This window comes from Lates calcarifer, linkage group LG11 (assembly GCF_001640805.2).
Source record: "Lates calcarifer isolate ASB-BC8 linkage group LG11, TLL_Latcal_v3, whole genome shotgun sequence".
Lineage (NCBI taxonomy): Eukaryota > Metazoa > Chordata > Actinopteri > Centropomidae > Lates > Lates calcarifer.
Window position 1 is genome coordinate 2,780,565 of NC_066843.1, and position 15,657 is coordinate 2,796,221.

Consider the following 15,657-nt stretch of genomic DNA (forward strand, 5'->3'; position numbering starts at 1 on the left):
TAGATACCTTTTTATTTTTTAGTAATTTTGTTCCAGGAGGCTAGGATAATGTCCTACAAGTTAAGATAATCAGCATTTGTTAAATATTACAGTTGCTTTTCTTCAGTTTGAGAAAATGCTGATAACACTACAATTGTTATTCAGTCCTCTACCTCTAATGTATACAAATTACTACCCTCTACAAGACGAAACATGGACCATGAAGCCTTTTTTAGCCTTTAATTGGCATTTAAGTCACTGTGAGCTGGTGAAACAAATAGAATGACCAAAAAATCACATTTCATTACAATATTTGTGTGTTTGTGCTCATCTCTGATCAGTTAGAAACAATCAATATGTCAGAGGTGGCTGACACTGTTAGCCAATAGCTAATGTTTAATAGAAGGTCAACATCAGCTCAATATATCAACAAATCAATATATCTGTCTCGCCCTGTGCAGCACTGCTAACCATGGTGTATCATGGCCCTGTCCTTTTTTTCCCTGCACTAACCCATCCACACACACAGCAGAGACTAGGCCCTGTCTATCTGTCAGCCTGTCAGTCTCCCTGGGCTGCTGTGCTTAAAGATCCCTCCAGGCAGGATCCAGAACTCTGACAGGGGCTCAGCCGATCCTTAAAAGACGGAAAGGGAAGATGTGAAACCTCCAGAATGTGTTGAGGAAGGATCCATATTAAATAGGTAGCCTCTCAGATAGAAGCAGCCTCGCAGCCTTGGGGGGGTTGCGTAGTTATTGCCCCCCGTCTTGCTCCAACAACCCCCGTTGTCGGGCCTCACTGCGAGCAACAAGCTGCTCGGAGACACGGCTTCATACGTACGCTTTGTGACCACTGACATGCTCAGTATTATGCAGGAGAACAGAGTGCATCCTAGCGTGAAAAATCTGCAGGGACTTCAGCCTTTTCTTCCGAGGTAGAGCATGGTCAGCCAAACCCAGGGGCACGTTGGCACAGCAAACTGCAGCCTGATCCTGGGGAAGGCACAGTGCATGCTGGGAGGTCACTGTGAAGGTCACTGCACTTTTCAGCGCACTGCTAAACATGGACGTTAATGCATAGGGCCGGAGAAGGCACTGCGGGCCAGCCGATCCTTCGAAGCCATGCAAATGAGCTGGATCCCGTTTGGATCCTGGAAAGCTACAACATCACAAGCCCTGTCGATGCTTTCAAGATTCGTCAGAAGCATTTGAGATGCAGAGAGCAGCTGCCCTACAGTTCAAATAATATGGGATTTGACGGCAGATACTGTTCATACTTACAGTAGCACTCTTTATTTAAACATTACAACCTTTTACTAAACATTACTAAGTGTTGTCAGCCTTAAAGAGGTGAAAATATGGGAAGATTTTAATCTTGTATGTCTGATTCATGTCTTTAATTTTACTGAGGTTGGCCCAAGTCAGTTTTAGCAACCATGTATTTTTGATGTGAACCAGATTTGAGCAATCTAATGATATATTTATATTGATATGTTAGGAAAGTTGGCAGCATAAAGTTTTTGCAAAGGCGTTTGTAATAATTTATATTAGCCCACTAGTCTACAAACAGAAGTACATTAACCTCAGATATTTCTTTCTTTGTCTTGCTCAACCACAGCAAGCAGCTGCAATAACTTATCTACGTGTTCCTTGTAAAGACAACAACTCAACAACTGCAAAGATGTTACTGTCGGCATCTATATTGTTTTCTGGTTTGACCATTAGAACTCATGTTTTTCTTAATTTAGACATTCCCATACAGAAGCTTCCAAATTTGCAGTTGTCTTGAATGCAGCATAAATTTCAGACTTGGGGTTTCAGTCGGTTACTAGATGAAGTCTTTTGCTTCTATATGAAAGTATCCAGCAAGTCAACATTGACCATAGGCCCAAGTATTCTACTTAATTATAAAGACTTAGCACCAACAGCTTCAGGAACTAAACCAAATAGCTGCTAGTTTGGACCAAATTGGACACAATTAGTGATGTTTTTTTTTTTGGCTGACTGATGACTACAGTGAGCTCAGATTTGTGAATAAAACAATGCACGAGTGTCATCTGCTTGGTGGAATAAAAAGGCAAAATCACCTCAGGGTAATCAGATTTAAACCCAGACAAATCTAGATGAGTGCACATGTTCAAAAGCCTTTTCTCTCTACATTTGTCTGCAACCGAGCCTTTCTGAAGGTTTCTTCAATTCTGGTGTCACCTTGAGATCCCACACTCTTAAAACAGCCCCATTGTCAACAATCAATAAATTTGGCTGGGCCCCTCTATCCCTCTTTTGTCTCTGCAAATGAAGCTGATGGATGAAAAAGAGCCCCAGTGCCCTCCTCTCTCCCAGGTAATGTGCTGTGAACGACCACGTCAATACCTTCAGGGTTAACGGGATAGAGGGACGGAGGCAGGGTGGGGTGGGGGGTGGATTTAGGAAGAGCGATGCGTTTAGAGCAGGACACAGGAGCAGGGTCAACTCTCAGGACAACTTAATATTTAATCAACCCACCTCATTGGTAACCCTAAACCCCCACAATCCCCTCCGGTCGAGCAAGGAGACAAGTGGGGGGGGGTAAGACAAGGGGGGCGAGGGAGGAAGGGGGAGACGACACTTTATCTTTCAAAATGTCTTGTGCTTTGACTGAGTGCGAATTAAGTGAGAGACGGAAAAGAAAGAAAGACAAGACGAGACGGGGGAGGATGAGGGGGGACGAAGACAGGCGAGATGACCCGTGTGCAGCAGACAGAGACAGACAGATGGAAAGAAAAATGGAAGATGGCGAGTAACGGCATTAAAAGTCTTCTCCATCACACAGATTGGAGCTCGGTGGCCGGGGCCGTTTCAAGCAAGGTTAAAAGAAAGCGATAAGCACATTGTGATGTTGAATGATGACATGATGAGTACAGGTGGGACGGGGAGCAGAGACATTACCGTGTCGGGTCAAAAGCATATTCATAAAGGTGCTCGCCAGTGATGCATGATGTTCCTAAACTCTGGCTTAACGGCTTCGGCCATTTTCTATCCCATTATCATTAAATAGATGGCTGCAGTCCTTGTTTTGATTGGCTGAGTCAAGTTTAATGATTTTATACACAAAAAATAGGCAATTTATAGAATATATTCATACTTCCGATATTTCTTTACTGCTGTCCTAACCACATTACAGTTCCTTCAAATAGGTCTACTTCAAAAACAACTTAATCTTTCAAGCCTCCTAAGTGGCCCCACCAGACTTCTTCTTTATTATATTCCTCGATACAAAGGTGTTGGACAAAATGAACAATAAACAACATAGACCAAATTTCAGAGGAAAAAATTGTCATTTATAGTAAATGATCTAGAGCTATACCAAAATTAAATAGGTTCGTCACTGACCTGTGCCCCATCCCTCCACCAAGTTTGATGCAAATCGGCTCCATATTTTTTGGGGAATCCTACTGACATAAACAAACAGACATGGACGAAAGGTAATAAAGTTCATCCTTAAGGTGTCTGGCTAAAGGAAAGGCCACAGGCATGTAATCAATGCTTCATGTTGAAGTGGCAACAGGCAACTTTCTCCCCTAGAAAAATTGGTATGAATGTTGGTGCAGCTGTCACAAAGAAGAATATTGTCAGTTTCACCACTGAGTCACCGCTAAGAATCGTTTTATTTGTTTAGATCATCGACAATAAATCTGGCTGCATTAGCAACACAGCTACAGCTATCAAACTGGCTACTGTCCAAAGCAAGAAACAACAGTAAGAATCCTGATTTGAACTCAAAACCCTGATCTCAGTGCTGTGATAAAGGTAGAGTAAAACACCAGTAGAAATAATGACAACTGCCTGTCGGGTTTGAACCCTCTCGAGTGCCAGAGCTCTTTCCACAGTCAGAACCAGCCATAGGGACTGCCAGAACAAACTGCAGTTGGCCAGTGGACCATAGAAAATCCCAGTCCAACCATGGCTCTCTCCATTGAGTAAATGCCGATCCAAGGTTTACTCTTGTTTTACTACGGTTTCTATCACCCCTTTGCCTCCTCCAACAACAGGACTCTTTGTCTTTTGCCAGGTACTTTCAACAGGCACTGCCATTTCCTCTAAAGCTATCGATGGTTACCGGGGAAAACAAAGGCACCATCCTCTTTCTGTTTTGGTTGCAGACGTTCTTCCTTTGTGCCGTAAATCGTAACCAGATTTACTTGCATCAGGTGAGCATAGCATAGTATTTGGCAAATAATGGAAGCACGCAGTTACAGCACATAGAGTATAAAGCAGCATCAGCCTCATCAGGTTCCTTTAGTTACTGTTGAAAGAGCGTCCAGCCAGCCATGACCACCACTCGGCGCTCTCCTCCACTGCAGCTGTTGAGTACTGCCTGTGGGCTCAGGGTGGCTTTCCCATCGAGCCGGCTGGCCGCCATGACGCCACAGGGCGCTTGGATGAGGGAGGGGAGCGATGAATGGCTGCAGGTAGGCAAGCAGACAGGCTGCCAGGACCCCCTGGCGGGTCCTCCCTCCCTGTGGAGGTGCAGGCGGCCCAGTTCAGCACACAGAGAGCCACCCAGCCCGGTCAGCCCGGCGGTGTCAGCACTTTGGGGAGAATGCTGAGTCGGCGGCCACATGGGGAGACGAGGTGATGGTGGTGAAAATTTAACTAGCTTGATGAAAGTTTAAGTGTGCATGTTAAACAGGAGAGAGGGTGGGAGGTAAAGTCAGAGAGGCTAAAGGATGGCAGGAGGTGACTGGGGAGAAAAATAACGAACAGGTTTTGGAGACTTCCTCATTGTTTCCCCTGCAAACAACAACTGTCTGTTCTCCAACGCCTGCGTGACTCTAATTTTACCTGACACCTCAGGGTGAAGCACAGGTCTTGTTTTTTTTTTTCTTTCTTCTTTTTTTGACCCTGGCTTGACCTCAAAAGTAACATCTCGTTATATCCCGTTTCCAGTTTTTTGCTTCTTGATAATTAGCTGCAAGGACGGCGTTTTGGTTTCAAGGGCATCCCCCTCTGCACTGCGGCCTGGCTCATATACATGCCAGGGCCCCGTAGCACTTTTGTTGACTGCCATTCACATGATGCTACACAAAAGCAGCCAGTTCGCTCTGTGGTCTGCGGAGAAGTGTGCTGAGAGAGAGGGAGGAAGGGAGGGAGAGCGGGAGAGTCAAGCGGTGTGATTACATAAGGTTGGATAACAGGCTCACTGTGGGGATACACACTCACTAGACAGTGTTGATGGAGTCTTTCACAGGCCTGATGGGGTGTTGATTAGGATGTGCTCACACACAAGGAGCAGATGCTGAAATGGATTCTAATGTGCTTCTTCTTCTTCTTTGTTTCTCTGCCTTCTTATCCTCATCGCTCCTTTCATCCCCCGCCATTTCCCCCCTTTCTTTCTTTCTTTTCTTTCTTTCTTTCTTTGTTGCCCCCTTCGGCTGTTCTCCTCGCTGCGTGAACACCAAATCACATCCCAATCTCTCCCCATCGCCTCCTCTCCTCCTCCCTCCTTTTTCTTCTCTCCTCTGCTGATTTCCAGGTGCGGTGCGAGCCTCCAGCATCTTCCCCATCCTCAGCGTCATACTGCTCTTCATGGGAGGCCTGTGTATAGCTGCCAGTGAGTTCTACAAGTCACGCCACAACATCATCCTCAGCGCAGGGATCTTCTTTGTGTCCGCAGGTGAGTCAAACACCAACAAAATAACACAGCAATTCACTGTGCAAGAACTTCTCTCTGCAGGTTCAGCTGATTCCTGCAGTTGTTTCAAAATAAAAGCCTTTTAGTGGTTCATAAACAGAAGCTCAAACTTGCCTGTGGCCTTTGTCATCCATGTTTGACCAGTTATTAGAAGAAGTATTAATAATAGCAGTTTTTTTCTATTACCTAGGGAACCTTTTTGGCATCCATGAGCTAAGCTAGGCTAATCAGCTGCTGACTGTAGCTTCACATTTACTGTACAGATATGACAGTCGATTAGCCATAGCTATTAAAACCACTGACAGGTGAAGTAAATAACATCGATTATCCTGTTAGGATTCATTGTTTTGTTGGGAAACCTTGGGTCCTGACATTCATCTGGATGTTACTTTAACTTGTACCACCAATCGAAATATTGTTGTAGACTAAGCACACTACCCTATGGCAACAACACTCCCCAATGGCAGGGGCCTACCCCATCAGGACAAACCTGCTACGCCACCAAGACCGCTGAGGAACGCAACCAAGAGCTCAAGGTGTTGACCTGATGCTGGATCAGATTGGATCTGGGGAGTTTGGAGGCCAGGTCAACACCTTGGGCTCTTTGTTGTGTTTTTCGAGACATTGTTGAACAGGATTGGTGACGTAGTGGGTTTGTTGCCCTGCTGTTGCCATGGGGGTTGAGCTTGGTCTACCACAATGTTTAGGTGGGTGGTATGTGTCAAAGTAACATCCAGGTGAATGAAGGACTGAAGGTTTACCAGCAGAACAATGTACTGTAATGAGATGATCAATGATATAAATTCACCTGTCAGTGGTTTTAATGTTGAGGCTGATCAGTGTATTTCCCAAAATGTCTAACTAGTCCTTTAAGTAGTTGTCATTTCACACTTTTTTATGATTAATTTTAAATCAAAAGTCCATGTTTTGTCTTGCCTGTTGGTTGTGCTGCAGCTACAAGTCACTTCTTCTTTTTGTCTTCCTTTCTTGTCTCTCGATCCTGTTGCTAGGCTAAAAGCCACCCATTGGGACTCATCTCTAAAAATATGGTGTCCCTGACACACTTTCCCTACGATCCATCTTCCCAGATATACCATGTCAAATTTCTGCGTGTGTGACTAAACTTACAAGTCTGTACAAGGATATGTATGTGGATATATGATGGGCTCTAATCCAGCCCAGCACAGCTCTGATGTTGGTTACTTTATACTCTGTACTAAATGATCTGTGTCAAGACCTGAAGTCGTCCTGTTTCTCGCAAATATCAGGAGCCTAATATCAGTCATTTCGGCCTAGACAGGATTGGTACACCAAGTACAGTGCATGAAGCAGCACTTTACATATATTTGGTACGACACTGCATTTAAAGTTTATCATGAACCAAGAATAACTCCATGAGCTCATCCTGAATGATAATTTCTGTTGTTCTGCTTCCTTATCCATGACCCTCTCCTGTTGTGTGGCGCCAAACCTGCACCTCCCAACCTTTCAGGCCTGAGCAACATCATCGGGATCATCGTGTACATATCAGCCAACGCGGGGGACCCTTCAAAAAGCGACTCAAAGAAGAACAGCTACTCATACGGCTGGTCATTCTACTTCGGCGCCCTCTCCTTCATCATGGCTGAGATGGTGGGCGTCTTGGCCGTGCACATGTTTATCGACCGCCATCGACAGCTCCGAATAGGGGCGCGCGCAGCCGACTACCTCCAGGGCTCGGCCATAACGCGGATCCCCAGCTACCGCTACCGTTACAGACGCCGCTCGCGCTCCTCCTCCCGCTCCACGGACCCATCACACTCCCGCGACGCCTCGCCGGTGGGGCTCAAGGGCTTCAGCGCGCTGCCATCCACGGAGATCTCCATGTACACGCTGCCCCGGGACACCCTCAAGTCCTCCGGCACACCCACCGCCACCTACAACTCTGAGAGGGACCACAACTTCCTGCAAGTCCACAACTGCATCCAGAAGGACCTGAAAGACTCGAGCCACACCAACACAGCGAACCGCCGCACCACGCCGGTATGAGGGAGTCGACACAGGCCAGGCCGGCCCTCATGGTGGAGAGCGGAGACCAGGAGACACGGGAACCCCTGTGGGTGCAGTACGCCCCTGGAGAAGATGGATTTCCATGTTTATAGACATTTGTTCTTTTTGTTCAGCTGCATGACTTTTCCATTACCATTGAGAGAGTTTCAACAAGTCTGCTGTGTTCCAGGATTGAATGGCAGAGGAGTGAGAATGGGTCAGGTTGTACCAAGAGAGTGAGAGTCTGTCGATTGTTTTTTTGGCGCAGGGTTTGTTTATGACGTTCGGGGGTACTGAAAGGGAGGGCGGGAGGGAAGCGGGCATTTATGAGATAAAGAATTGATTTCATGATTTCATAGCCCTTTGGTTTGACAGTTTTGCCCCACGGTTTGGTTGGAGCAACAGGTCAAGCTCCCCCCTCAGCCAGCCCACCACTCAGACACACACCTCTTTTATTTATTGACTCATTTGTTCATTTTTTGCATTAAAACTGTGAATTGTTACAGCTTGGGATTCAGTAAGAATTAGCCCAATCTGTAATCTCTAACAAAGGTACTATATATATGTATTACTTTTATAAATAAATTATTACGTTAATAATCAAGAGTTACAGACTTTACCGAAGCAAAAAAGAAAAAAAAAAAACAACTTAACTAAACCAAGTGCTGTTGGTAACATGAGAAAAGACTCTTTTAGTATCTGTTCATTTGAAGGTTGAGAACAAGTGAAGGTCCTTTAGGTAGCACAGGGCGCACAGCGACTGATGCCACCAAAGGCAGATGCAGACAGTCAACAGTAGAATAATATCTATTCTTTTAACAGAACCTTCTCGTCTTTTTCTCAGTCCCTGTTCGCTTTCTTTTTTTTTGGGAGGGAGTCGTAACAGGAGAGTTGAACCCCTTTCAACAGAAAGCGCCAACAAAAGAAAAAAAAAGGGCAGGTGGGGTCAAAGTTCACAAAGACTCCAAACACGACTTCTGCAAAATAAAAAGGAAGGAGCAGAGGGGGAAGGAAAAGAAGAGGACGCCAAAACACAAAAAATAAAAACAAGTTAAATATGAAATAGTACAAGAGAAGTTAAGTGACTCACAATTTCAGAAATTAAATGCATGCTATAAAATTACAGCAAATCTGCTCTTGAGAAACTTAAGTTTTAAAGGTTAATAATTATAAGGGGAAAAAAAGCAAAGACGCTAAAGTTTAAAGTATTAATGTTTTCATGTGTATTTTTCTTATGTTTTCTTTTTTTATTTATTTAGTTCATTTTATCTTATTGCTTTTGTGAGACAAACCAAACAATCTACATTGAACAAAACTGCTTTTTTAAATGGTTTGGTTGATTTCTTTATAAATATATAAATATATGTATGTATGTATTTTATTTTTAAAACTCACACAGCCTTAGTCATTTCTTTGTTTCTTTTGATTTTTAATGTGTTGTTCAATTTGAAAATGAAATCTTTAAAGGTGCCAAAACCGAATGATCCTATACTTGGATGCATCAAGTCCTGATGAATAAAATACGAACCCTAGGGGGAACAAATCACCACGTTTCGCTGCATGTCTCTAACACACACTTTATCCTGCAACACCTTTTTGTTTGTCAGTTTTTAGCACTAACACTGTCACATCGTCATATCTGCAATTCAAATTCAAAATTTGGCTTGACAGTTAAGTATTTCTCCTGGCGAGCTGTGGAACAGAGCAGCAGTTCTCAACCTTTTTAGCTTCCGGTTGTTACTTGTGGAAACTTTTGAAGAGTTCAACCATTTCTTTTGTCTCTCTCTCAACTGCTTCATTTCAAGGATTTTAAGAGACCAGAAAGAGACGTTATTTAGTTTTTACAAAAATCAACGTCCGCTTACTCGCTTTTTTCACAGACCATGAGATGCAGCTAATAAGTCCTGGCCTTGAGTTAAGAGTGTTGTATCAGACAACTGTTCTCAAAGTCGGAAATGAACTTTTGACCCTCAAAGCTTAAGTGTGTGTACCAGTGTATTTCATTCTTGTCCCTTGAATCATCCTAACTACAAGGTTAACATTTAATGTACAGAGTCTTGTACCTCTGTCTGTGTGAGAGTCAGTTTTTTAAACTTTCAGAGTGAGGACATTTTAACTGGTTCTCACTTCTTTAAAGGGCTGTTTGAAAGTTAAAATAGGCTTTTATCACATTTTATCATTAGCAGCCATTTTATGCAGTGACTGCCCAGCTACACAGAGGTGTTACAGGAGCTATCTCTGAGTTTTTGCCAATGCTACATAACCAATATTAGCATTAGCAGCTCTTTACTTACCAGTCTAGAAGAGACGTTGTAAGTTCAGCATCAAAAGCAACACTAATGTTAATGTTTTGTTTCTATTTCATCACTTTTTTTCTTCTACTGAAGTTAGCATGGTAACCAGCTAGCCTTGGCTTGCCTTGTAGTGCTGCTCAGAGTCCTGTAGACATATCGATGGCTGTAGCTCTTGGTAGGAAACCATGTTCAGCAAAAAAGAAAACAAACATATAGCCTCTTTAAATGTGACCAGGGTTTGAATTTCTCTCTCTCAATCTCTTTTGTTTTATTCTACACAATTATTTGTGTCATTCTTTACAGATACAACAGGAGAGAACACTTGATATTTTGATAATCCAGTTTGTCTCACACCTCTGTGACGGCCAGCTTTTCACCCCACCAAAGCCTTCCAAAGCAGTTGGACCACATAACAAAGCTTGTTATATTCAAACATAATGAGTATGCATTATGCTAACTAGTCTATACACTCACCAATCACAACATTGACAGATGGGGATAACAGACAGTCTCTCTGTGAAGGTATTCATGGTGCGACACTCAGGGAGCACCCAAGAAAAGTGACAGAAGTATTTGTGTTTCAAATCCTGCCGTACCACTAGGATTGTCGATTTTGGAAAGTTACAAAGATTTTCAGACACTAAAGAAAGTTCCAACAATCATTTTCCTTGAAGCACATCCACCCCTTTAAGGTTAGCAGGTTGGGAAACCATTATGTCTGTAAGGGTCCTTGCAAGAAAACGGCTTGAAAAAGGCCAAATTTTCAGTCCCTGAGTATCGACACAAAATACTGGCATCTGCCTTGATACGCCCATAAAAATAAAAGCCGAGTTGTTGGACATAAAACCCTGTGTGCTCTGCTAAAACCACAGCCTCTGCCTGCTGTTGTAAAACGGTGATAACACGCTGTAATCGACCGCTGGGAGCCGCAATCCAAAAATATCAGTACTGGCTCTTAAATGCCTGTATCAGAACCCCAGTGTCTATATGAGTGTGTGCCTGTAAGTGGATTAATGAAGCTAGAAAACACACACATCATACTCTTGCCTGTTATATAGATACAAGACCAAGTTTACTGCATGTGCAGAATGAGAATATCTGTCCTGTTTTTTAATATAAGGCAGCAATTTCTCAAACATCAGGCTACTCTGTGGTACTTCTGGCTTCTTCTGCTTCTTTTATACACCAGTAAACATATTTTTTCTCTATCTCTCTTCGAGGTAAAAAAGCCTCGGAGAAGGCAGCATGTAAAACACAGCCAGCCATAGCATCTTTCTAGGGCACAGTATTCCTCAGAAAGAAAACACAGGTTTGCAATAACAGCCACCAGGTTTAGTCTGCTGGAGGTAAAGAGAACAACCAACACCTTTCTACACCACCACCCTAAAAGCATCTCTTCCAGGGCTGAACATACTCCTCCGACTGTGTATATGTGTGTGTAAAGAGGTGCTTATATATGCAGCTAAAGCAAGTATACAAACCAAATCTATCTGTGAGACAAAAGGGGGAGTTCATTTCTCAGGTCCACGGTGTGTTTTATGTATGTGTGGTTGAAGGGGAAGCTGAGTACAGAGAGAGATACTGCCAAGACAAAGACTAAATAAATAAAAACAAGGGATTCACGGCACAAATAGAGACCTGCATGATCCATTTTAGTCTGACGTCAGATAACAGACGAAAATACTGTTTCCAGGTCCAACTTAAAAATGTAGCAGTGCTGTGTCCTGTGTTATTTGAATAGATCTGAGTCCAATAAAACTCATCATAATACACACTTTCCTTATGACGAGCAAGAGAAGAAGGAGATGGCTGCCGCTGATAAATAAAATTCTATGACCAAATGAAGAAAAACAAAGTTTGATTCTAACGTCAGCTAGCTAACCTAGCTAAAAGTGCGTGCCCTTGATATAAGCTGCAGGTTTTATAGGGTGTTTCTTGTTATGAGCTCACATCTTCGTGTTTTGGTTGTTAGTCCTTTTCTGTGCTCCCCAAAAATAGCTAGCTATGGCAGAAAAGGAGTGACAACCAAAACACAAAGATGTGGACTGATAGCAAGAAACACCATATAAAACCCTTAGCTTAGCTTAAACCAGGGGTACCTTCTTTAAAAACTGCAACCATTCTCGTCACATGGGGAAGTGGTACAATGACAATGAATAGTTTTTTGGACTCTGATTTATTTAGACAACACATGACAAAGCTCTGTGGCATCATGAAAACAGAGGGCGTAGTTGGACAACTTAACAAGCAAATATGTGCTTACACCTAAACTTATTCCTCAAGTTTAGAGGCCAGTAGATCCATCAAATAAGGGAGGAGAGAAAAAAAGCTTATTTTAGAAAAAGTGCTGAGATCCTGATTTGCCATTATCTGAGTTCACTGACACTGACACAAGCCGCTCTCTATGAATTTGAGGAGGAAAATATGTCAACGTAGCAGTCTAAATGAATAGGGCTTTTTCTTATGTATAGCCATCTTTATTCAGAATTCATAAGCAGAAGTCATTTTACAAGCCTGGATTACATTAGAGAAAGTGTGTGTGTGTGTGTGTGTGTGTGGTGTGTGTGGAGGCTTAGTGATACTGGCTTTCTCATAAAGCAGCACCTGGCCCCGGTGCAGCTGTCTGAATGTCACATTTTTAATATGTTTTAGGAATGAATAAGTCAGTTTTTTCTCCCCTCGCCGTCTGTCTCTCCTCGGTATATCCTTCCCATTTTGTCTCTCTGTCTACCCTCATAACTTTTTCAATGCGCTGTCTTGTCACGTATTTTGCCGTGAGTTGGACCTGCCCGACAGCAGGCGGGCAGACGGAGGGCCGTAAAACGTCGGTGAAACAATACATCAACCGTGGTATCACAGATTGGGAGGGTGAGGACAAGTTCAGCCCTCGTTTCTAATTTTGAGGAGAGGCCGAGTTGTCACCCTTTTAAATCAAACTCTAATATTTAAGATTAGGCACTCCCAGGGCCCCTGCATAGACTCACACTAGGGTTTAGATTAACTTTTGTTTTTAATATATAAAATATTGTCCCACTGATATCCATTTATGAGATTAAATTGCTGATTTTGTTTTGAAATGATTGACCTTTCCTGAAGAACTACTGCAGTCAGATTGAAACATATAGTCACTTAGAAATTCTTCTAATCAGCTCCACTCAAGCTTTCCATTCTCGCAAAGCACAAAATAAAGTTTAAATCACAGCTGAAACATCACTGTGTAATTATTTAGTATATATGGGAATCATAAAAAGTGTAGAGGAACAGGACAAAACTTTGTGGGCAGGATAAAGCTGCTAACATTACTCCAATGCAGTAATCCTGAACAGATGTTTTTTTTTTTATAAATATTCATTCTAACCCTAATTCCTAAATTGATAAGTTCCCTCAAGTGTACGCCTATCATATTGAGAGACATACAGCAACTCTGGGGAACAGAAAACCCTTTTGATGAGTTCCCACAATAGTCCATGTCATATGAAGCGAATACAGAGCTGGGGAACATCTTTTTCAGGCTCCCATTAGACGTTGGGAACACAGGACCCTGGGAACATGTGAATGACTCCTGCCTGGTCAGGGATGCTAAGCTAATAAATGTTTGGGGATATAAAGCAACTGTTTTTACTTTTTGAGACCCACTGGTTTACACTGACATTGACTGTAAAATGGTGAAAAACTATACAAATACGTCTAAAAAAAATAAGCATAACAATCTCTAGACAAGGTGTTTCTTGCAAATGACATTAATCTGTGTCATGTTCCATCCAGCTCCTAACAAATTGATTCACTGTACAGGTGTAAAATGAAGAAATGAACCCTCCTCCTCCTCCTCCTCTTCCTCTGGCTCCTCACAGAGGGGAGCTGGAATCCAGAGGAAGTGAGACATGCCCTTGAAGAGTCAACGCTGTTTTTTTTTTTTTTTTCTTTGGCAGGATAACAGAGTTGGACACTGCACAGAGATGTCAGGGAGGGTCAGGGCAAGAGCTCCAGAGCTAATACTAATGATAGCTCCACCCTCAGCAGCCGGAGCAGGGGGGCTCCATAATGCTCAGAGGCCAGATTTCCATGCTCTGTTTGCTGGAGGGCACAAAGTGTCATTTATTGGAAATAGGGCAAGAGAGCGAGCATGTTCGGATGTGGATGTGTGTCTCTCTACATCCAGTTATCCTTCCTTCATTTCTCAAGTTTAAAAAAAACTTGCAGTTTAATCATTTTGAGACTAGACAGATGCTCCCTTTAAGTATAAATAATTAACTTACACCTTATTTTGATACATTTAGCTGTTGTTCCTATCAGTTATAATAACGTTGCACTCACCTGCCATCGATGAGTTGCTGCTGAGATCTGAGAACAAGGCAGCTTTGCTAAAAAAAAGTGAGACAAGACATTAAACACAAACAGTCACATGATTTAACAAGTTTTACAACTTGAATAACTGATTTTCTTTCGCCCACTTGGGGGCAGCAGAAAACAAACTGTAACCACAGTACTGACATTTTATCACATTTTAAACTGATATAAGAAGGAAACAGTTGCATGTTAACACGTCTAAGAGATACAGAGCAACATTAGCATTTATTTACAGTCATGCTGATAAATATAAATGCACAATTCTCCCTCTTTTACTTATGTTTTGGTCTCTACCAACCCCTAAGGGAAATATCTGTCTCTTTAGCTACTGCATACTCAACAATGTTAACCAGTTAGTCTCTAACATTGTGTGCTGTTTGGAGCTGAGTTTACATAATTTAGTATAATGACTCACCTTCTTTATTTCATCTTTGTATCTGAGTTTGCATAATTTTGGACTTGATGATAGAAATGTGTCTCAAACAAAATGTGTTTTATACAACAATATATTCATACAAGAATACTACATTATCAGACTATAGTTATACCAGGTTTATGTTGTTAAACTGAGCCTTTGGATTCCACTGTAGTAACTGAAGAACATGCACCGGGATATAATACTAATCCTGTCTTACCTTCGCTCTTTCTTCTTCTCTCGGTCTCTTGTCCAGTATCTCCTCCCTTCTTTTCAGTTTCCTCTATGTCAGTAAAGTAAGTAAACACTAAGCTAATTAACAAGCTAAGAAATTAGCTAGCTAGCGAACGAGCGAGCGAGCGAGCTAATTTAGAGAGCGAACGAGGCTAGCAACCTAGCTAGCGAGCTAGTTAATCAGCTAAACTAGCGGGTTTTATGATGGACGGCAGCTATTTAATGTAGTGCGACCACACAGCAGCTGTTGGTCAGATAATGTTTTGGGATAAACGACAATTAACTACAAACTGTCGGTAAATTTAATTCCCTGGTTACCTGGACAACACACTCGGCGGATTTGTTTGTTGACAAAGAACCGCCATGTTGGACAAAGATTTTGTAGTAACGACAAGATGGTTCACTCCACCCACCGATAAACACGCAATGACGCAGATTAGAACTGAGAGAGTCGGTTATCTTGACGTTGTATAATATCTTTGCAGCACCAAAGTAGAGTTATTTTAGGCAGAAATTTAACGATTTTAATTCTATGTGTGCACTTAAGGGTTGGCAAGTTAACAAAGGGCAGGTTATCTGATTATAGAAACTTCAAACAATCCCAGGTTAGTCAAGTTTATCTGAGAAAGAAAACACAGATGAATGGTAAAGATTATTATCCATACTGTCCATCACCTTTGACCTTTT

The 15,657-nt window shown here is 42.5% G+C and overlaps 1 protein-coding gene and 1 long non-coding RNA gene across 2 annotated transcripts in view; one reads left to right on the plus strand and one right to left on the minus strand.

The window, feature by feature from the left end:
• The window catches only part of cacng2a (calcium channel, voltage-dependent, gamma subunit 2a), a 62,503-nt gene extending 53,277 nt beyond the window's left edge, over positions 1 to 9,226 (plus strand). The window contains exons 3-4 of the mRNA XM_018684694.2: positions 5,494 to 5,634; positions 7,145 to 9,226. Of these exons, the coding sequence (XP_018540210.1) occupies positions 5,494 to 5,634; positions 7,145 to 7,680 (677 nt within the window). The 3' untranslated portion in view covers positions 7,681 to 9,226. The remainder of the gene's footprint in view (positions 1 to 5,493; positions 5,635 to 7,144) is intronic.
• The window catches only part of LOC108888622 (uncharacterized), a 51,454-nt gene extending 36,128 nt beyond the window's left edge, over positions 1 to 15,326 (minus strand). The window contains exons 1-2 of the long non-coding RNA XR_001961863.2: positions 14,957 to 15,326; positions 14,289 to 14,335 (exon numbers count right to left, since the gene is read on the minus strand). This is a non-coding gene — a long non-coding RNA (uncharacterized LOC108888622). The remainder of the gene's footprint in view (positions 1 to 14,288; positions 14,336 to 14,956) is intronic.
• Positions 15,327 to 15,657: the final 331 nt, after the last annotated feature.